This window comes from Martes martes, assembly GCF_963455335.1.
Source record: "Martes martes genome assembly, chromosome: 4".
In the NCBI taxonomy this organism is placed as follows: Eukaryota; Metazoa; Chordata; class Mammalia; order Carnivora; family Mustelidae; genus Martes; species Martes martes.
The window spans coordinates 83,346,382-83,368,112 of NC_137891.1; the positions used below are offsets into that span (position 1 = coordinate 83,346,382).

The window sequence follows — 21,731 nt, forward strand, 5'->3', positions numbered from 1 at the left end:
GAGTGTGTGTTCTGCTGTTATAGGATAAAATGCTCTGAATATATCTCTTAAGTCCATCTGGTCCAGTATGTCATTCAAAGCATGTGTTTCCTTGTTGATCTTCTGCTTAGATGATCTGTCCATTGCTATGAGTGTGGTGTTAAAGTCCCATGCCCCTACTATTATTATATTATTGTCAATGAATTCTTTAATTCTGTTATAAATTGGTTTATATATTTAGCCACTCCCAAGTTAGGGGCATAAATTTTTACAGTTGTTAGATATTCTTGTTGGACAGAGCCTTTTATTATTATACAGTTTCCATCTTCAGTTCTTATTACAGTCTTTGGTTTAAAATCTAGTTTGTCCAATATATGGCTACTTTAGCTTTCTTTTGATGTCCATTAGCACGATAAATAGTTCTCTGCCTCCTCACTTTCAATTTGGAGGTGTCTTTGGGTCTAAAATGAGTCTCTTGTAGACCACATATTAATAGATTTTTGGCTTTTTTTCCCAGTCTGATACCCTATGCCTTTTGATTGGAACATTTAGATCATTTACATTCAGAGTAATTATTGAAAAAGATACAAATTTAGTGCCATTGTATTTCCTGTAAAGTCACTGTTTCTGTAGATTGTCTCTGTTGCTTTCTAGTCTTGTTACTTTTTGGCTCTCCCTCCACTCAAAGGATCCCCTTTAGTATTTCTTATAGGGCTGGTATAGTGGTCACAAACTCCTTTATTTTTTGTTTGTCCTGAACCTCTTTATCTCTCCTATTTTGAATGACAGCCTTGCAAGATAAAGTATTTTTGGCTGCATATTTTTCCCATTTAGCATGTTGATTATGTCATGGCAGTCCTTTCTGGCCTGCCAGCTCTCTGTGGACAGGTCCTCTGCCAGCCTTACGCATCTACCCTAGGGTAAGGGCCTCTTGTCATAAACTGCTTTCAGGATTTTCTCCTTATCTCTGAAATTTGCAATCTACTATTATGTCAGGGTATTGACCTATTTTTGTTGATTTTGAGGGGGTTCTCTGCACCTCCTTGGACTTGAATGCCTCTGTCATTCCCCAGATTAGGGAAGTTCTCAACTATTATTTGTTCAAATAAACCTTCTTCCCCTCTCTCTCTTCATTGTCTGGGACTCCTACTATTCGGTTTTTATTTTGCTTTATGGAATCACTGATTTCTCGAAGTCTCCCTTAGTCATCGAGTCATTGTTTTTCTCTCTTCAGGTTCTTTATTTTCCATCATTTTGTCTTCTATATCATTGACTCTCTCTTCTGCTTCATTTGTCCTTGTTTCTAAAAGTCTCCATGTTTGCCTGCCTGTCAATAACAGCTTTTTTAATTTTGGCCTGATTAGCTATTTGTTGTTTTATTTCTATTGTAAGGGAATCTCTAGTGTCTTCTATGCTTTTTCAAGCCCAGCTAGTATCTTTGTAATCATTGTTTTAAATTCTAGTTCTACATCTTACTTATATCCATATTTGTTAAATCTCTGGTAGTATGTACTAATTCCTGTTCTTTCTTTTGAGGTGAATTTCTCCTTCTACTCATTGTGTCCAGAAAATAAAGGAGGAAAGGGGGAAAAATGGGAAAAAAAGCTATAATAACCACAATAATAGAAACCTCAGGAAGTTGCTTCTGGTATATGCTGTGTACACTCTGCTATTGTGTTTTAGCTGCTCTTTCCCACTGGTCTTTCCTCTAAAGAGTTCCTCTTTGCTTGTAGTGGTGACTGTTTTGACCTTTAAATAGGTGTGCTTTGATTTGTTTGTCATGTTAAGTCCATGTTAAGGAAAAAGGAAAAGAAAAGAAGAAAGAAGAAAAATGAAAACATAGCCTGATCCAAGACAAGAGAAAAGAAAATGGAACAAAAATGCATATGAACAAACAATAAACTATAAGCATGATTCTAAAAAATAAGAAACAAGGGGGTAAAGAAGAAAAAAAGAAAAAAAAATGCCTGATCCAAAAAAATAAGGAAACAAATGAACCAAAAATAAACAAAAGATGGTACGCCTGATACAAATTAGAATATATATGTATTTATAAAGAATAAAGAAGAAGAAATAGAAAAAAATTTAAACATATAAAAAGACTAAGAAAGGGGCACCTGGCTGGCTCAGTAGGTTAAAGCCTCTGCCTTCAGCTCAGGTCATGATCCCAGGGTCCTGGAATCAAGCCCTGCATAGGGCTCTCTGTGCAGGGGGGAGCCTGCTTCTGTTCCTCTCTCTCTCCCTGGCTCTGCCTACTTGTGATCTCTCTCTGTCAAATAAATAAATAAAATCTTAAAAAAAAAAAAAAAAGACTAAGAAAAGAGTGGGGAGGGGAAGAAAGCCTGGTCCTATTCACACCAGAAGCTGAACTTTTGGAGCTTTCTTTAATCAGTAGACTTGGCACATATGGGGGACCTGTGCTGGTCTTCTGAGGGAGAGGACTGCTGGGTTGGCTCACAAGCTCACTTGTCCTTTTAGGATGCTCCTGCCCAGCGCTGGGGTGCTGGGTATAGGGTAGGGGACTCCAGAGCCCACTGGAGGCTCTCTGTTTCTCTCTGAAGTCTGGCTATGCTGGTGGGAGGGAAGAGGGAGTGGTGGTGGAGGAGGTAGAAAATGTTGTCACCCTATCCTCTTGTTCCTGGGGAGTAGAACTCCCCGCCAGTGCTGTCCAGGAGCCCTCTTAGAAAAGCAAACAATCTCCTGTGCCCCGGACTTTCTTCAGTTCACTGCCTTTAACCTGTACATGCCCAGGCTATCAGCACATCTGAAGCTACAAATGTACTATATTTTATCTCCGGCCAGTAGCTGCGATTCAAAACTCCAAGTTTTAAAGGGCCTGGAAAGGTGCAAGCCCACTCCTGCCCCCTGGAGGAAAGGCTTGAGGCATGTCCATCCCCAAAAAGTTATCTCACTATGCATATGAAGAGGCTTGAGTTTATTGTAATGCTCAGCAAAAAGCTGGAACCAGGTTGTCAGTTGTCTGCACTTAACTCTGTTCTCTATTCCCTTCTGTCCCAGAAAAGCCATCTCAGATGCTTGAATCTATCGCTGCAGACAGCAAAAAGCAGTGGTTATCTGCAATGTGCTCCTGTCTCTGCTTTCTGCTGAGTTCAGCTGTAGAAAAGCAGCCACTCAGCATGCACACAGAGGTTTAAGCCTGTTGTGGCTCACAGCAAAACGTTATTAAGAGGTTTTCTGCCCTCTGTGCATACCTGAAACCCAGCAAATGAGCACTGCTCAATGTTTCCAGCTGGCCTTTGGTCCTTTAAGAACCAAAATACTCTTTAAAATGTCCTCTGGGAAGGGGAACAACCTCTCCCTGTGCAACCCAGGGCATCTCCTTACTGCAGCTTATCGTGCAGCCCCTTCCCACTAGACTGTTTGCCATGCTCTCCCTCTTCCTGACTTTGCTCCATGAAATGGATTCCACCCCCTCAAAGCCTTGTGGCTTTTCTCACACCCAATCTAGTGCTCTGAACGTTGCATCTTCCATGTTCTCTCCCTCCAAATGTGCAAATTATTTCCTTAATCCTTAGATCATCTTACATGAAAAAATGCTCAACATCACTTGGCATCAGGGAAATACAAATCAAAAGTACAATCAGATACCACCTCACACCAGCCAGAATGGCTAAAATGAACAACTCAGGAAATGACAGATACTGGCGATGCAGAGAAAAGGGAACCCTCCTACACTGTTGGTGGGAAAGTAAAGTGGTACAGCCACTCTGGAAAACAGTATGGAGGTTCCTCAAAAAGCTGAAAATAAAGCTACTCTATGACCCAGCAATTGCACTACTGGGTATTTACCCAAAAGATACAAAAAAGACACAAAAAGTGATCTGAAAGGGCATGTGCACCCCAATCTTTATGGTAGCAATGTCCACAATAGCAAGTCTATGGAAAGAGCCCAGATGTCACTGACAGATGGATGAAAAAGATGTGGTGTGTGTGTGTGTGTATATATATGTATACACATATTAATTATGTTAATGCTTAGCTAGGCTTTTATTAATTCTGCCTTAGGTTTCACACCCTGAATGGAGCATGAAGTACAGCCAGAACTGAAAGACTGGCGTACTGTCTGCCCCTTTCTGAGTACGCAACCCATTCAGAGCACGCACATGGAATTCTTGATTTCCTGGCAAGTGCAGGAGCTTTTAAAAGCCCCTTCTCCACAGTTATCTCCTTTTCCAAAGTCTTCCTTCCCCAGGTTTTTGTTCTTTCTATTGCTTGCCCTAGCTTTGCTCTTAAGTGCTTTTGGCAAATGCCCAAATGCCACCCATTGCTCCGCTCCCTTGGGGAGTTACTGGACAGATCCAAACATACATCCTCAGTTCATTGTGAATAGAGTCTGTATCACTCCCTCTGATGCTAGCAACCTGCACCAGGAATTCATACTACTGTCTTCAGGACCAACAGCAATCTGGAGAATGGGAGACAGTAAGCAGGAAATTTTAAATGCCACAACACTGTCCTATTGCAGCGGACCAGCTTCTTTATTCATTACGCTTTCCTCTAGTTGTAAGTTTTTGGCCAGATTTTAGACTTCTATGAAAGTTGACTCTGACAGTTTTGCCAGTTGTTATTGTGAAGGGACAGAGCCCTGATGTTCCCTAGTCCACTATTTTTAGTGACTTTGCTCCTCTTATTTTCTTAAAATTGCTAATCTGTACTCAGATAAAGAAGTCAGTCTCCTTTAGACATTGATTTAAATAATACATCACTCTAATATATATGTAAACAGGAAAATATAAGCCAGGTATATTGCTTAAGATATTTCTACACTTCATATTCACTGCTTGTCTGCTCTGAACCACTTTCAAGTTCAGTCTTTGATGTCTGGGCTTTCTACACAACACTACTCTCTGTTCCCCCTAGAGAGTTTATGATTTAGAACTTCTTAAAAGGGCACTCTCCACTGTCATCCCCAGAACTTCACTCCCAGCCTCTGACACCCACATACAAGCAATGACAAACATCGTAACTGACACACTGGCAACTGTCATATGAATCCCAATTTCAACAAAATATGAAGAAATATACATCTAATAATTGGCAATATGTGGAATGTCTTTCTCTTAGAAACCAGATGAGGAAATGATTGATTTGGCTAACACGGGACACAGAAAGCAACAGAAAGACATTTTGGGAGGGCTAGAGAGTTGGTGGAAGGATCTGACCAGCCAAGCAGTAGAAAAGCCCTGTCAGCAGAACCATCAGCATCACACGCAGGGGAACAGGCAGGTCTGTAGGATATTCAGAGTTGAGTCCCGTGTCAGTTGCTTATGGTAGGAAATGGATTTAAAGAAGTGGGCAGTGGAGGGTTCATGGTTGGAAAGTGAAACACTAGTGTCTTGGCCAAGGACTTTTCAGAAGATTCTGAAAAACAGAGTAATGTGATGACATCTTCCTCCTCAAAGATCTCTTGGAGGCCATGTGAAAATGGTTTGCATGTGGAGGACAGATTGTGAGGTCTGTGGCTCCGTGGGTGAGCAAGTGTGACAGAAGTGCTACCAAGGGGGTAGCTGAGGAGCTGGGCTGTGGCAGGGAGGAGGGAGACAGTACAAGCTGACTGGGGGATAAGTCCACTTGACAAGACATGTTGGGAAGGCAAACCACTTCTCTTTTGTGTTTTTATTATAGGGAATGTGAGCAAATATATGGTAGATTGGACAACTGACCCATATAATCAAATACCTGTTCACAGCTCTGGCTACTGCTTAGTCTGGGGGCTCAGTCTCACAAATGACAGAGGCTGAAGTGAACACAGTGAATGTTTACCTATCACAGTAGGTTTTTATTAAAATACATAGGATTTAATAGCACCAAGTGACCCCAACACTTGAGTTTTACTATATTGGCCTTGTCTTGCCTTTTCAAAATTAATACATTTGGAATAAGATTTATCCAAGAAAGTCTATATTTGTATCTTCACTATTGTCTAACATAAAACACACAAAAAAACCACATAAAAATATACCATGAAGTTAAAATTAGCCCTAAGGTAGGTTAACAAAGTATGTAATGAGATAGTTGAGAATAATAAACTGAAGAGGGCGCTAAAGTCAGCAAAGTCTCTCTCCTCTTGAAACTTCATTTTTACACTTTAGATATCACTGTGCACAAAACATTTGCACTGTTTCAGATTTTAATTGGGAGGAGACCTGTTTTTGTTTCACATCTTGTGCCATATGAAGAGTCGAAAAACGATCCCTCATTAGAACTGAGTTATGGTCACTGTGTTATGAATGCAGAGGAAGAAACCCCAGTAATTTTCTAACCCTGACAATGCTCAAAAATACTAGAACATACTGATTTTTTTTTTTAAGATTTGATTTATTTATTTGACAGAGAGAGATCACAAGTAGGCAGAGAGGCAGGCAGAGACAGAGAGGGAAGCAGGCTCCCTGCTGAGCAGAGAGCTCCATGTGGGGCTTGGTCCCAGGACCCCAAGATCATGACCTGAGCGGAAGGCAGAGGCTTATGAGCCACCCAGGTGCCCCTGAAAATTTTAAGCATTTTCAGCCTCCTGGATTTCTAAAAGACTGATGTGTTTAGAAAGTCCATCTCACCTGTGCTCAGCATAGGAGTGTCCTCATAAACATGGGGAAACCAAAGTTTCCAACCTTTTACAGAAATGCCTTCTTACTTGACGCCTTCCTTTCCGCAGTTCTAATAAGAATACCAAAGACTCAAGGAGGTTCAAGTAATTATTTCAAACAGATCCCTAACAATGAGAAATGATGAAGAACAACTCAGTATTTATCTTGAATAAATTTATAGTAGACTAGGAAAGGGCAGAAAGTGGAGATTTCAAGAAAGGACTATGAACAACTACCATCAAAAAAACCCCCAAACTTTTATTATTTTTAAAAAAGTAATTTGCCCTAAAATGTCACAACAAATCCATACTTTGCTGGTTTATGATCTCTCCCTGTAACTCCCTCTGGAAAAAGGAAGAAAATATTGAAGACATCTAAAAGTGATTATTTAATTAGTGCATAATACATTTTAAAAAGTTGGCCTAACACCTCAAGCTCAATTTTTTTTTAAGATTTTATTTATTTATTTGTCAGAGAGAGAGAGAGAGAGAGAGAGCGCAAGAGAGCGCACAGGCAGACAGAGTGGCAGAGGGAGAAGCAGGCTCCCTGCGGAGCCCGATGTGGGACACGATCCCAGGACGCTGGGATCATGACCTGAGCCGAAGGCAGGTGCTTAACCAACTGAGCCACCCAGGCGTCCCCTCAAGCTCAATTTTAATCTGGTATCTGAATCTACTAATCACACCGAATTATTTTTATGAGAATATGGTTCCTCTGTATATTTATTTTACATCCTCTAATTGATTGCAGAGGGCTTCAATAGTGTTTCTATGGGTTCTTAAATAAATAAGAACAGAGAAATTTGTCTGGGTATGCATGAGCCCACACTACATGTGTCACTCGGTTTTACCCTTCATAGGAAATTAATCAATAGTGTAACATCAACACCGTAATTATAAAGCAACAAGTTTGTTGTTGTAGGAAACCTATTAAATATCTATAGTACATCATTAGAAACTACCTCTGGAATTGACTGCAGAAACTGGTGCATTTTGTGTAGCATAGGTTTTTGGACACAATATGATATGTGAGAAGCCGAAGGCAAGCATAAATGTGAGATGGAGGCCATGTTTGAATAGGGACAGTGATTTAATAAAAGAAGTTGACCAGAAATGCCCAAATTTCAGGAAACTTAACAAAATCAATCCATACTGTGTTTTCATGCGTTTTACGGTATGAAAAGCTAGCAATTTAATAATCTATCAGAGCTGCAAGTACAAATTTTCTCTTTCTCCTAAAGACCCAGCTGCTTTAGATTCAAAAGGTCTTCTCCGGAATACTGAGGCAAGAAAGAGCCCGGAACTAAAAAACAAAAACAAAAACAAACTGGAGCAGAAAACACCGCCGCGAGACCGCTTTAGAACCGCTTTAGAAGGTCTAGAGGGGACGTCAGCGCGCAAGGAGCGCCGGGCCGCGGGGCCTCGGGTCTGCGCTGCTCTGCGTGGGTCGAGCCGGCCGTCGGGCTGGGCTGGATCTGCGCCCGCTGGAGGCTGCTATATTTAGGGCGGCCGGAGGCTCAGACAAGCGTTGTGACTTCTCTCCCATTTGCTGCGTTCCGCAGTCCCTGCGGCCTGGAAGTTCCAGCCGCTACGCAGAGCCTTGACCTCCACTGCCTTTGACCCCTGAAAGGGCCAAATTGGGCCCCGAATTCTCGGAAAAGTGCGAAGCAGGCCCCGCCCATTGCGCCCTCCAGGCCGCCCCAGATGTGGACCAGGGTCTCCGGGACCGGAGCCGTGGCTGGAGAACGTCCCCAGGCTCTACCGCACCAGAGACGCCCTCCCCCAGTTTGAGCTCCCCTTGAGGATGGGAACGGGCCCGGGACAAGCCGCGGCCAAATCCCGGTTTTGATTTCACTGCCGGGTGCGAGAGCGAAAAAGTTCCAAACCCAACAAACAGGAAGAGGAGAAAAAGCCGGAGTGCGGGCAGAGGGAGGGTCATTCCCAGCAGAGGCGCAAGGGCTGGGCCGGAGCTGGGGGCGGGGAAAAAGCCGCGCCCCTTCCCCTCCAGCGCGGGCCTGGGGTGAGGAGGGAAGGAGCAGCGGGGAGTACTGCAGCTGGGCGGGGGCTGGGGGTTTCGGGGGCGTCTCCAGGGCCTGCCGGGGCGGGGGCTCGCCGGACGCGGCCGCCCGCAGCCCCACTCCCCGCGGCCCCCCTCCCGCGGCCCGGGGCGCCCCCGCGGTTCTGGAGTCGGGGCGGGGCGTGCGCGTCAGCTCGGCTAGAAAAGGCGGCGGAGCCCTGCCCAGAGAGGTGACAGCCGCGCTCAGAGTAGGATCCCGGCTCGACGCCGCCATGAGCGCCGCGCTCTTTAGCCTGGACGGCCCGGCGCGCGGCGCGCCGTGGCCCGCGGAGCCCGCACCCTTTTATGAGCCGGGCCGGGCGGGCAAGCCGGGCCGCGGCAGCGAGTCAGGGACCCTGTCTGAGCCAGGCGCCCTTGCCCCTGCCATGTACGACGACGAGAGTGCTATCGACTTCAGCGCCTACATTGACTCCATGGCTGCCGTGCCCACTCTGGAGCTGTGCCACGACGAGCTCTTCGCCGACCTCTTCAACAGCAACCACAAGACGGGCGCGGCAGGCGCCGGTGCGGGCGCCCTGGAGCTGCTGCCCGGCGGCCTGGCGCGTACCCACGGCCCGGGCACAGCCGCCCCGCGTCAGCTCAAGCGCGAGCCCGACTGGGGAGACGGCGACGCGCCCGGCTCGCTGCTGCCGGCGCAGGTGGCCGCTTGCGCGCAGACCGTGGTGAGCCTGGCGGCTGCCGCACAACCCACACCACCCACGTCGCCCGAGCCACCGCGCTGCAGCCCCGGGCCGAGCCCTGCTCCTGGCCCGGCCCGGGAGAAGAGTGCGGGGAAGAGGGGCCCGGACCGCGGTAGTCCGGAGTACCGGCAGCGGCGCGAGCGCAACAACATCGCGGTGCGCAAGAGCCGCGACAAGGCCAAGCGGCGCAACCAGGAGATGCAGCAGAAGCTGGTGGAGTTGTCGGCCGAAAACGAGAAGCTGCACCAGCGCGTGGAGCAGCTCACGCGGGACCTCGCCGGCCTCCGGCAGTTTTTCAAGCAGCTGCCCAGCCCCCCCTTCCTGCCGGCCGCCGGGGCCGCAGACTGCCGGTAACGCGCGCCCCGGGGGCGAGAGAGACTCACCAACGACCGATACCTCAGACCCGACCGGCCAGGGAGCGGAGCGCGCCCCGCCGGGACGCAGCGAGAGCAGCTTGGCGCCCGCTGCATTTCCTTTGGGACGCGCGAGCGAAGGAACCTACAGCCTGAACTTAACCACCACCGAACTTCGAGAGAAGCTATACGTGTTTATTTCCCTTAAATTATTTTTATAATGGTAGCTTTTTACATCTACTCTTATTGATGCAGCTAAGGTACATTTGTAAGAAAAAAAGACTTCTCAAACCATTTGTTATTGTAGATAAGAGGAAAAGACTGAGCATGCTCACTTTTTTATATTAATTTTTACAGTATTTGTAAGAATAAAGCAGCATTTAAAACTACCCCTGATTCCTGTATTTACAGTGACTCCTGAATGCTGGTAGCCCCAGGACCTCCTGGGGAAAGGCACATTCCAGTGCCAGGCATGCAGCAAGGCACTGGGAGGCCGCGGGACCGAGGTGTGTGTCCATGAGGGGAACCAAGTTCCTTAGAAGAGGGGGTTCTGTTTTGCTTTTGAAACCAACCACAGTCTACCTCCAAATGTTAATACTTGCCTAAGATCTTGTTAATGCTAGCAGCTTTTTGGTGGAAGGTGCTCCCAAAGAAGTAGCCGGATTTGGGGAGGGGGCTGGCTTGTCTACTGACCCTGTAGCTGATTTAGGGGCTCTATGAAGAGCTGAAGGGCTCCCTAATTTTACTTGGCTGCTCAAGGGGTGAGGGGGTAGCGGAAGGGCTCTGGTTATCCGAGAGTCATGTCTGACTCATCTTTGGCTTTCATGGGACTTTGCTTTCACTTTTCCTCAGCCTTATGTACTGCTTCAAATACATTCTCAAAGTGTGTATAAATACAATAGTCCTGTAGTAGATGCAAAGGACAGTCAGAAATCTTGTCATCGTAATGTTTCAAAGTTTAATCAGGACAAATAAAGCCGTTCGCCTTTCTCCCAATTAAAGTGGGTACTAGGCACCCTTTCTTGCTCTAGGTTAGGTCTATATTATGTAATTAACTGTGGCCTGTCGTCATCATATTGTAAGGAAGGAAACAAAATACTGTCTAAAGATAATCTATTCATCATTTTATATTAATTTAAATCTTTGCCAACAAAGCAAACATAACCAATCACTCCTCTTCAATCTGTAATACTGGCTTTCTGTGCACAGTACCCAGCAAGATTAAATAGGTCTATCTAGCGTGAGCTGTCTATACCTCTGTGCAATACAGCCTTAATCACACCAGGTAACTTACATATACTTTATGGGTAACAGTTTTACCTCTGGCACAATTCCCCAAAATTATTTCCCAAAATTATGAAACGGCAAAATGCTTAAGTTGGACATGTACTGCATAGTAGAACAGTTGTATTACAATTTAGGACAAATACTTTAGCTCTGCAGGGTGTTCTTTGGGACATCTTAAATAACTATAAGAAAAACATGTTGAATCATGGTAAAATTTAAACACTTAAGAATTACAAGTGGAACACAATTTTTTTCTTGCTTTTTTACTATTAATTGCCTAAGATGAAATACAAAATGAAGACCTCAGGCTTATTTAAGTTTTAATAACATGTTCCCAAATTTGCAAAAAGGTAAAAATATTTTAACTAGAAAAAAATATTTTGATGTTTAGTTTACAAAATAATCACACTAACATTTGCCCCAGAAATATCTAAGTTCCATTTCAAGGTAATACAATACATTCCCTCTACCCATAGTTAACAAGTAACTACCCCAAGTGGCAACTGCATTGCAAAGTTCACAGATCCTACGGCAACCCGCAGTGTTCTGAAGAGGCTCTTCCTGCACTCAGGAGCTCAATTTCCTCCAATCCAACGCAGCTGGCTGGGTGGGTGGTTATTGACTGGACAAAACAATTCAACAACCCCACCTCCTTTCCGAGGACACTCTTCACTTCATAACTCTGCAGTGATAGAAGGCACACTGGTTAAAGCAAATAGAGCTAGCCCTGAACGTTCTGTTCCCAACAACACGGAACACACAGGGCAGAGCAGAAGGTCCTTTGCTCAGTCTGTGACCTTCCACTTTACAACACGGGTAAGGAAGAAAAAAATTAAGGGCTTGATAAAAACTCTACTTACTACGGCAAATGAAGGAACTCCTTTTTTCTGCTGGCTGTTGGTGGATGCAAAGACAAGCATATCCCAGCTAGCTGTCCTACGAGAGGAACTGGGGACAGACGTACAAAGGGATATGCCCTGTTCTCTAGCAGGAAGGCTGGGGGCTGGGCATGCATCACGGTTGCAGCTGTCTCCCACTTCCTTTGGGACACTTCCCCAATCTAGCAACACTTCTGGTCAGAGGATTTCCTGGTACTTTGCCCCAAACCTCTCTCCTCAAGAGGATCCTATCCCATTTCTTCTACAGTAACACTGAGCCAAAAATGTGTTGTAAAAAGCTTTTTCTTCACATTGTTTGATGAGTATCTTATGGTGATTGGTTAATCTTAGGCAGGTTTCATCTCTAGATGAGAACTCAGGGCACTGGACACCAGGGGCACAAGATGACTAGGCTAGGAAGGTATGGCAAGGCTTTGTTGGTCTCAAACCTCAGAACATTTTCTTCCTGGGGTGGAGCAAGGGGCTGAAAATAAGGAGCAGCTCAAAAGCGTTGGGATAAATCAGATCTGTGGCTTTACCAGAGACAGAAGAAGCCCTAGAGGGTAATGCATTTTTTCAGAGACTCCTTTGCTGCCACTTGCAAAGTACTATCTGGGTTACCTCACTCCTCTGTACAAGACACTTTTTCTAAAAAGATTTTATTTTTATTTATTTGTCAGACAGCAAGAGAGAAACCACAAGCACGGGGAGGGGGAGAGGGAGAAACAGGCTCTTGATGCAGGGCTCGATCCCAGGACCCTGGGCATGACCTGAGCCTAAGGCAGCCGCTTAATGACTAAGCCACCCAGGCACCCCTATGTGCAAGACACTTACACATCTCTACAGTATCTCGGTTCAGTATGTTTTAGCTCACCCATTTCATCATTAATGTGTCTTGGCAAGGGAGATTGAGGCTGGAGGCTCCAACAACATGGCCAAAGTTAGCACATCTCTGTGTCCTTGGTGCCTTCCCATCAAAGGTGAGCACTTCACTGCTGTCACTCTGGATCCTGGGCTGGGTTCAGTGACTACTGCTTATGATGAGTGTGGTGGAAGGGACATTGAGTGACATCCTCAGCTTGGTCAGGAAGGTGCCCAGCCTCTGCCTGCCTCTCTCAGAATCCAGACATATGTCCTGAGGGAATCCAGACTGTGTGGTTTCTGGCCAGAGCCCGGGAAGGTCCCAGGCAACAGGAGTATGACAGCTGGCCAGGGACTGAGGGTGTTCTGTGACTCTAACCCAGCCTTTGGGGTACCAGCTGATATCCTGTTGGGCAGAAAGGAGTTGTCCTGGCAGAGCCTTATCCAAACTGCAGGTCTATGTGCAGAGTAAGTGTGGAGGCCACTAAGCTTTGAGATAGTTTGTTCTGAAGCAATACATAGCAGGATCAATCTGGGAGGTGGGCACTGCTCTAATGCCAAACCACTGTGATCATTTTGCTTTCCTGTATTTTAAGTCAGGCATGGTGTGAAACACTTAGTGTATTCAATATGACTTGTAGAGTTTAGGCTTCTTTAGTAAAAATTAGAGTAAGGTTAACAGAGTGGTTTAATGGAGGGAAGGGGGAGTAAGAGTTGTAATCAAGACAGGTGAAGAGACAGAACTAAAGTCTCTGCCTGGACAACTATGGCTGAAGCCTTCCTCCGCTTAGCTTATCTGTGACACTGATGTCAGGTTGATGGGCCACTGCCTTGATCATTCATCAAGGGCTTGCTGTGAACCCATGAGGGGCCTGACCCTGAAAAGATGGCAGAAAACCAGCACAGGGGTGCTGATGCAGAAGGCACACACAAGGCTGTGCACAGTGAGGGGCTGTCCAGGTTTGGGAGGACTGAGGTAGGCCAGCTGGATACTCATTTGCTGTCTCTTCCCACTTTAGCTAGCCTTGCACATTTGTGTATGGGGAAGTAGAAGGCCCAGGCACTTGTACACTCATTTGAGGTAAAAGTACAGATTCTAACTTGAAAGAAAAGTCAGAAACAGATCATTTCTTTTTACAATGTCAGGTTTCACCTCTAAAGTTTATAATAACTATATCATAGCCAATATTAACTATATCATTTATAAGTAGACATCAATATATTTGGGGGGAATTAATATGGAGAGGTAAAAAAAAAAATCACGCCAGCAAATGCAAACACACTGTTCATATGAATGTAATGAATGTGTAAAATGTATCTCTATTTTTATAAAAGGCACCCTATATTTTCCTTTAACTTTTCTTTTTCTGAAAGTAAGGAAACAAACTCCAAATTTCCTATCACTGTAATGTGAGCTTGAGAACTGACATGTACAACAGCAGCGAACTCCATTGTTTTTACATCTGTAACTTGAACCCATTAAAGTTAAGGCATAAAACTTAACACTCATGTGTCCTAACCAGAAACAGCACATCTGTTCTAGGGAGTAGAGTTCTCATGGAAAGCCTAATCTGATTCTTTGGATTTTGGCCAATGTGCATTCTCACCCAGAAAACTGACAGAATCCAGACTGGAAAACTCATGCTCTTGTCAACACAAGAGGTCCTTCTTGTACCCATCTCCTATCAGCTTCTTGCAGGTCAGATATAAAGTCCTGATCATCTACTGTGAGTAAAACTGGAGAAGGGGAGATGAATTTCTGTCCCTCCAAGTTTGCAATTTACCCTACTTTGCCTGGTGTCAGCTCCGATAACAGGGCACCCAGAAAGGTAACACCCGAGGCTGTTGCCACCCTGTGCCCCTCCCCTGTGCCCCTCCCCCAGTGCACACATGCACACATAGGCACATAATCAGGCAACACATGTACACATGAGCACAGACAGGTGTATACACACAAGTACACCCATGGGCAAACCCACCTACACTGATACACACACACACACACACACACACACACACACAAAAGTATGGTTGTACACACGACCTCTCGAGCTCTTTAGAAGTAGGGCTTTGCCTACAGGCATACTGGAGTTAAGAAGTATAATATGTAAAACGTACAAGTCAGCTTCAGTCAGAAGGAAATCAAATGAAGAGGCAGGATTTCTGCCAGGGCCTCCTCCTGGTCTCTGGGTCCCTTATAGGGAGGTAGGGTAATCAAGGGCAGTCCATGGCTTGAGGCTTCCTAGAAGAAGCACCAGGGAACCTGTGAGAAACCAGTGGGAGATCAGGCCCGAACCTGGTAGGGCCCAGCCAAGGCCACCTGAGGAACTTCAGGGCAGGCACTGCACCTTTGTGGTTGTGTGGGACTAAAGGGAGCTATATGCCATCCCAAGTGCTGTTGGTTCTTCTTTGTTTAAGTTGTGGGTTTTGATTCATTTGCTGTGTTCTCCTTAAGCAGAAGTCTTCCCCACACTTTCCCCAACCTTTTCCATGAAAATATCTTCCCTCATAACTTAGATCTACCATCTTTAGCACCTGTTTAAGGCTCCCTCTAATTCATCAGCCTTACCCAGCATCACGCCCTTCTTTCCTCATCCTCCCCCACCTCAAAGACAGAGAGATGAGGTGACAAGGGATCAGCCAACAGGTACTACTGTCTTGTCACACATTAAACATATAAACTTCAGGAACAATAGAAACAAACACACAAGGATCCCGGTCACCCTCCCCCCATTCTATTAGGTGGTCACTTGTGGGGATAACAATGTACCCAACAGAGACCGTAACTGTGAACCCTGCACTCTTGTTTCTTCAGTGGTAAAATGTGGATTCTGCACCACTGAGATGTTGCAGAGATTAAATAAGACAACGTGTGAGAAAAGTGGTAAACATAGTTCTTAGTCTATTATAGTTATTTACTTACATTTTACTTTAAACATTAAGGGAATAACTAGTTCATAAACCCTCCTACGGCCTGGTCTATGCATCAATCCCTACTTGTGAAACAGCCCTTTAGATAAAGGTTTGGTGCTGGGCTGGAGGTGTCACAGAGTTGCTTTAGGGAACGCCCAGACTGGTGGGCTTTATCCTAGGGTGGGAGCCAGAAATGCTTTTTAGAGCTCCACAGGCAGTTTCACCCTGAAATCAGGGTCGAAACCATTGTCAGACCAGTGATCCTCAACGATCTTATTCATGGATTTATCCATGTCCCAATTTAGTCCAAACTCTGAGAGCCGTGGTTTTGAGGAAGGAGTACAAATGGCTGTTCTGCCTCCTCAAGCTGCCAGCACCTCCTAAGGGGCAGAGGCTTGCTGCCACTGGAGAGAGAAACCCCTCAGAGCTCCAGAGGATGGATAAATTCAGCCTGTGTTCAGACTGCAATCAGAGCTGGAATTTGACCATGGGACCCCATCAGAAAGTTCTATAGATGATCACCCCGCTTTTCACCACAACCTTCCAGCTGGCCCAAGTTCGCTACTTGCATGTGGACCCTAACACTGGCCCTGGATAACTTCTGTGACCTGGGGGCTGTGCCCTGGCATCACTCCAGTGGTCAGTGTCCAATGCACTTCTCTGGGGTTCAGGGATTCCTGAAGCCACTTGTGGTGCTTTTAAATGGCTTGGACAAGACAGAGGTGGCATCTCAAGGACAGACCTCTCTTGTTTATGAGGGCCAAATTTCACAAGGAAGAAACTGTCTCTAGACCATAAATTATATATATTTAGGTGGTGGTTTTCTTGGAGGAGCATACCACTTTATTCAGCTTCACACCATAGTAACTCTCAGGGAAGGCAAAAACAATACTGAGAAATAATGGTCAAGTTTCCAGTTACTCATTCTGGAATACCCAGCAATTAAAAAACACAAAACGTGTGTCTCAGATATTTCTGTTCTATTAACATGAATCATGGCAGTAGGACTTGAAATGTTGCCGGTCTAACTATCATCAAAGCCAGTGGGGTCATATTGATGTATCTACTGCAAGTTTGGTCAGGAAATCATTCAATTCCGAAAAGAAAAGGATCTCATGAACCGACACAAGTATTTGTCAGGGAATGACAGCAGTAAGACTTACCCGTGTCTTGGTACAGTCTGAACACCTAGCATGCACACAATGATACTGTGACACTTTGTTGTAAGTGGAAGTACATAGGACAGGGATCTTCACCTGGAGAGGAGACCCACTGACTCAGGGCTTAAGAACACAGGGGTTCACACCTGGGCTGCATGTCCCTGGACTTACCCCATCCTCGCAGGCGGCAACCCTCAGGAGTGAAGAAATACTGGTCTGGGACAGCTGCAATAACAGTGGGGCGGGCTGATTAAACTCCCAGGGCTGAGGCAGGTGCTCATGTTCAATCTAATCATGTTCAATCAGGTGTTAATGTTCAACCTCCATCTCTTTAGGAGCTTCCACCTCAGAGCCTTATGTTAAACATGACTGTAAGTTATGGATGTGGAAAGACTGCTTTCCTGAGGGGCTATCCTTCCCATCCCCTCCCCAGGGAAGGAACAATAGATGCTGCCCTCTTGACTAGTGCAGCAGAGCGGCTCTATGATGTGGAGTAGGAAGCACACGACCTCTTACACCGCTCCTACCTTGACCTTCACTGTGCACTGGGGTCGAGAGGGACAGTCCAGGAACACCTGCAGGTGCCTTCTGAGAAGAGGAGAGGTGACCACACGGGAGCAGTCCCCACAGGAAAAGGTGTCTCTGTTATTTGGAAACACACAGGGAAGATAAGACTTGAAAAGGCACAAATCAGAAGAATCTAGCAGTAGACAGACATTTTTTTTCTAAACACGAGTGTTTGCTGATATAGAAAAGGGGGATTTACTCTCAGAAACCAAGTTCCTGAAATAGGCCAGAAGAAGCTCAGCGTGTTCTGAGGGATCAGCGTCAGCTTCTGGCTGATGGCTGCATGGGCAATTGACGGCCCAGGGGATGGAAGGGACACTCAGGAAGCCTCATTCAAGCTGGGCATAGAGGATGACAGCAAACATCCCATGAAGTGAAGTGGAGGCCCTCTGCTCAGCAAGGGGAAGTCAGGGCCTCCCCTCTGCCTGAACAGGAAAACCTACTTCTAATCACCAGTAGTTATGCTCCTTCTTGCTACCAAGTAAACCTGTAGTACACACTCTCCTTGTCTCTAAAACAATCCAGTGATGACTTGTTTATACATAAGACCACCAACCCATGAGGCATCAAGAAAACACTTGCCCCTTAGTTATTAAGGAGGAAAGTAACGAGCATGCCCCTGTCTGACAGGTAACAAAGTCACCTTGGGAGGCTACGCAGTAACTCTGTTTGGGTAAGGAGTATCTGTTTATGTAGCTGTTCACTGGTCCCTGGAAAAGTCTGCACCCCTGCAAAAGAGAAGCTGTATAGTTACCAAGTTTGTCTCATTTATTCAGGTTTGCCCTGATTTTTTCCTTTTTCTCCTAACTGATAATAAAAGAGCTGAGTACAAAACCTGGCTCTTCTTTCCTTTAAGATAGGAGGAACTGAAAGGACCAGCAAAAACCTCTGTTATAAAGAAGTAAACACACCTAATGCTATGGCCTCTGGGCTGCAGTGCAGGAACTTGATCTCCCACTGGGAGCTCATGCCTTGCCCTTAGTAGGGGAAGGTGGCCCGAGGCAGGGTGTCAGAGGAGCCCCTAGGACTGGCTGCAGCTGCCCTGGGGTCTTTCAGGCCAGCTCCCGCACCCTTACCTGTCTCCTGGGCTCAGTTCCAATCTCTCGTTGCCACACATGTCACAAGTGGGCCAGGAGAAAGCAGTGCTCTCATCCACACCAACTACAGTGCCTAGGCCCAAGAGAAAGCAAAAGCTGGAGTTCCAGAGGCAGTGTCTTCCCTCCCAAATTCTCTTGCCCCTCAAGACACAGATGGTAACATGAGATTCCTTAGACCCTTTTTTCTCACTTACGAGTTTATATAAATGGTCCCAAGCTTTTTATAATTTCCATGTACTGCACAAACAAAACTACAACAGTAAAAAGTAAGTTTTAAAACTTGCCCACATTACTACCCAAACAAGTTTTCCTACTCTGCCTCATCTTTTTTAGTCTTTTTTTCCAGATGCATACATACTGAAATCATAACAAGCAAACCGTCAGGGCACTGTATCATTATACTTTGTAGGTTGCTGTAGAGCTGTCATAAGGACTGTCTTATCGATATTCCATTTAGGTGATGTGTCATGGTTCCCTCCATATTGTAAATACAGGTCTGAGGCAGTGGACAACTTTCCACATAAGGCCTTTCCTGTACTAAGATCCCTTCCTTAGGATAGATTCCTGGCAGCAGAATCACTCTGTCAAGAATATGAATATTGGAGATAGAAACACCCTTTTAGGAGGTGTTTCCCACGAGGATTTCCTGATTCACACTTTCACCATTCACTTACAGAGTGCTAGCTTCTCTGAGCTGCATGCTAGCATCATCTCACTATTTGCCTCCTTAATAGGTATAATGGAATTCCTTATCATAGTTTCTACTTCTTTGATAAGGAAAGAGAAATATTCTTATTGCTTTGTTCATATCTCCTCGTATGTGATTTCTCTGGTTTCCTTCTTTTTTAATCCAATATTTGTGATTTATTTATTCAACAAGCAAATATGCATACAATGCTACTTAGTGTGGGATATATATTTAGCACAAAATATGTAACAATGAATGCTACAGTCCCTACTCTTGTGAACGCCATTGTCTGGTTGAGATGACCAAATAATGATAAAAACATCATGAATATGGGAGAAAATATTCACAGAAAACACATCTGATAATGGACTGTCATTCAAAATATACAAAGAACTCTTAAAACTCAACAACACAAACAACCCAATTAAAGATGGGCCTAAGACCTTCACAGATATTTACAGATGGCAAATAAGCATATGAAAGATGTCAAACATCATGTGATAAGGGAAATGCAAATTAAAACACGGAGAACACACACACACACAAAATTGCAATTAAAAATGGGCAGAGGAACTGAATAGACATTTTTCCAAAGAAGGCATTTGGATAGCAAAAGACATATGAAAAGATGCTCAACAACACTCATCATCAAGGAAATACAAATCACAATCACAGTGAGATGTCACCTCACCTGTTAGGATGGCTAAAATAAAAAAGACAAGAAATAACAAGTGTTAGTTAGGATGTGGAAAAAAGGAACCATAGTGCACTGCTGGTGGGCAGGCAAAGTGGGGCATCCACTCTGGAAAAGAGTATGGAGGTTCCTCAGAAAATTAAAAATAAAAATAATTGAAACTCATGTAACACTGTAAGTCAACTATACCTCAATAAGTAAAAAAACAAAAACAAACAAAACAAAACAAAACAAAAAACACCCAAACACTCCATACCTATTAGAATGGCCAAAATCCAGAACACTGACAACACCAAATTATGGTAAGAATGTGGAGCAACAGAAACACTCATTCCTAGTTGGTGGGAATGCAAAATGGTGTAGCTATTTTGGCAGTTTCTTATAAAACTAAACATAGTCATGCCATATGATACAGCAATTGTACTTGGTGGTATTTATCCAAAGGAGCTGAAAACTTATGTCCAAACGAACACTGGAATAAAGATGTTTATAGCAGCTTTATTCTTAATTGCCACAACTTGGAAGCAACCGAGCTGTCCTTTAGTGGGTGAATGGATAAATAAGCTGTGGTACCTCCAGACAATGGAATATTACTCAGCACTAAAAATAAATGAGCTATCAAACTATGAAAAGACATAATGATGCTCATTGCTTAATGCTCATTGCTTAGTGAAAGAAGCCAGTTTGAAAAAGCTATATACTGCATGATTCCAACTTTACAACATTCTGGAAAAAACAAAACTACACAGACAGAAAAAACTCCAAAACTAAACAGATAGTTAAAAGATCAGTGGTTGCCAGGTATTAAGGGGGAGGTAGGTAGAGCAGAGGACTTTTAGGTTAGTGAAACCATTCTGTATGATACCATAGTAATGGATACATGTCACACATGTCTAAACCCATAGAATGTAAAACACCAAGAGTGAACTCCAGTGTAAACTCTGGACTTTGGGTGATTATGATGTGACAATGTAGGATATATATATATATATATATCATCAACTATAACAAATGTACCACCCTGGTGGGGGATATTGATAGTGGGAAACTCAGTACATGTGTAGGGTATGGGGAAACTCTGTACTTTCTGCTCAACTTTGCTATAAACTCAAAACTTCTCTAAAAATAGCCTATTAAAAAATACCATGAAATAAATGCTACATTGAGAAATGGAAAAGGCTCCTGGAGGTAGAGAAGAGAGGCCCTCTACAAGGTCAGGGAAGTTTTCCCAAAAGAAGATACATGAGGTGGGGCTGCAGGTGGGGTGGAGGGTACAGGCTGACCCTGTACCCTGAGGCAGGGCTAGAGGCCAAAGGGGCATGATGGAAAGGCAGGTGACATGGCTGTGAGGTTGCGAGACCCAAGTCACCAGGGTCTTAACTGGGGATTTTAGACTTGGAAGGCATGAGAAGCCAGTGAGGAATTTTAAACAGGAAATTGAGATGGTCTACTTTCTTGAAATGTGAAGCATTACAGATATCATCTAGACACGCTGGCAAATCCCAGACCATTCCTGTTGAAAAGTGGTGAAATAAGACATTTGAAAAGGAGTTAAGACGTGACCTAAGTTTCCAGAAAAATAGAAGAATCATCCCTCCCACTCCTGGAGCAAAGAATTTCATTCCCCACTAGAACAAGCATTAGAAGAAAATTTATCTGTAGAGGATAAAACAATTGTTACAACTAAGTAGGCTTGATTTACTAAAATGCATTCATGCAATGCCCACTTGAAAGACTTTTTAAAAATGAAAATAATAGATCTTGATTTTGAAAAGGCTGTCCCAGCTAATTTCATTATCCTTGCAAATCTAATCAAGATTGAGTCAAAGGGATGAAAAGTAAAGTCAATAATGGCTTATAATACAGCCGGAAAGGAGTGTTGACCAATTCACA

At 44.5% G+C, this 21,731-nt stretch overlaps 2 protein-coding genes across 3 annotated transcripts in view; one reads left to right on the forward strand and one right to left on the reverse strand.

Moving 5' to 3' along the window:
* Positions 1-8,815: 8,815 nt before the first annotated feature.
* On the forward strand, positions 8,816-10,082 carry CEBPD (CCAAT enhancer binding protein delta). The gene has a single exon (XM_080801923.1). It carries the CDS (start codon positions 8,873-8,875, stop codon positions 9,692-9,694), a length of 822 nt encoding a protein of 273 aa, XP_080658049.1. The 5' UTR covers positions 8,816-8,872; the 3' UTR covers positions 9,695-10,082.
* Positions 10,083-10,630: 548 nt separating this feature from the next.
* SPIDR (scaffold protein involved in DNA repair) overlaps positions 10,631-21,731 on the reverse strand; it is a 564,249-nt gene continuing 553,148 nt past the window's right edge. For both annotated transcript variants that reach the window (XM_080801921.1, XM_080801922.1), the window contains exons 17-20: positions 18,436-18,529; positions 17,320-17,434; positions 16,964-17,017; positions 10,631-11,662 (exon numbers count right to left, since the gene is read on the reverse strand). In XM_080801921.1, coding sequence (XP_080658047.1) covers positions 11,507-11,662; positions 16,964-17,017; positions 17,320-17,434; positions 18,436-18,529 — 419 coding nt within the window. In that variant the 3' untranslated portion in view covers positions 10,631-11,506. The remainder of the gene's footprint in view (positions 11,663-16,963; positions 17,018-17,319; positions 17,435-18,435; positions 18,530-21,731) is intronic.

What these genes read in the sequence shown, in the direction of transcription:
- CEBPD (XM_080801923.1), top strand. Translation starts at nt 8,873, where the DNA reads ATGAGCGCCGCGCTCTTTAGCCTGGACGGCCCGGCGCGCGGCGCGCCG.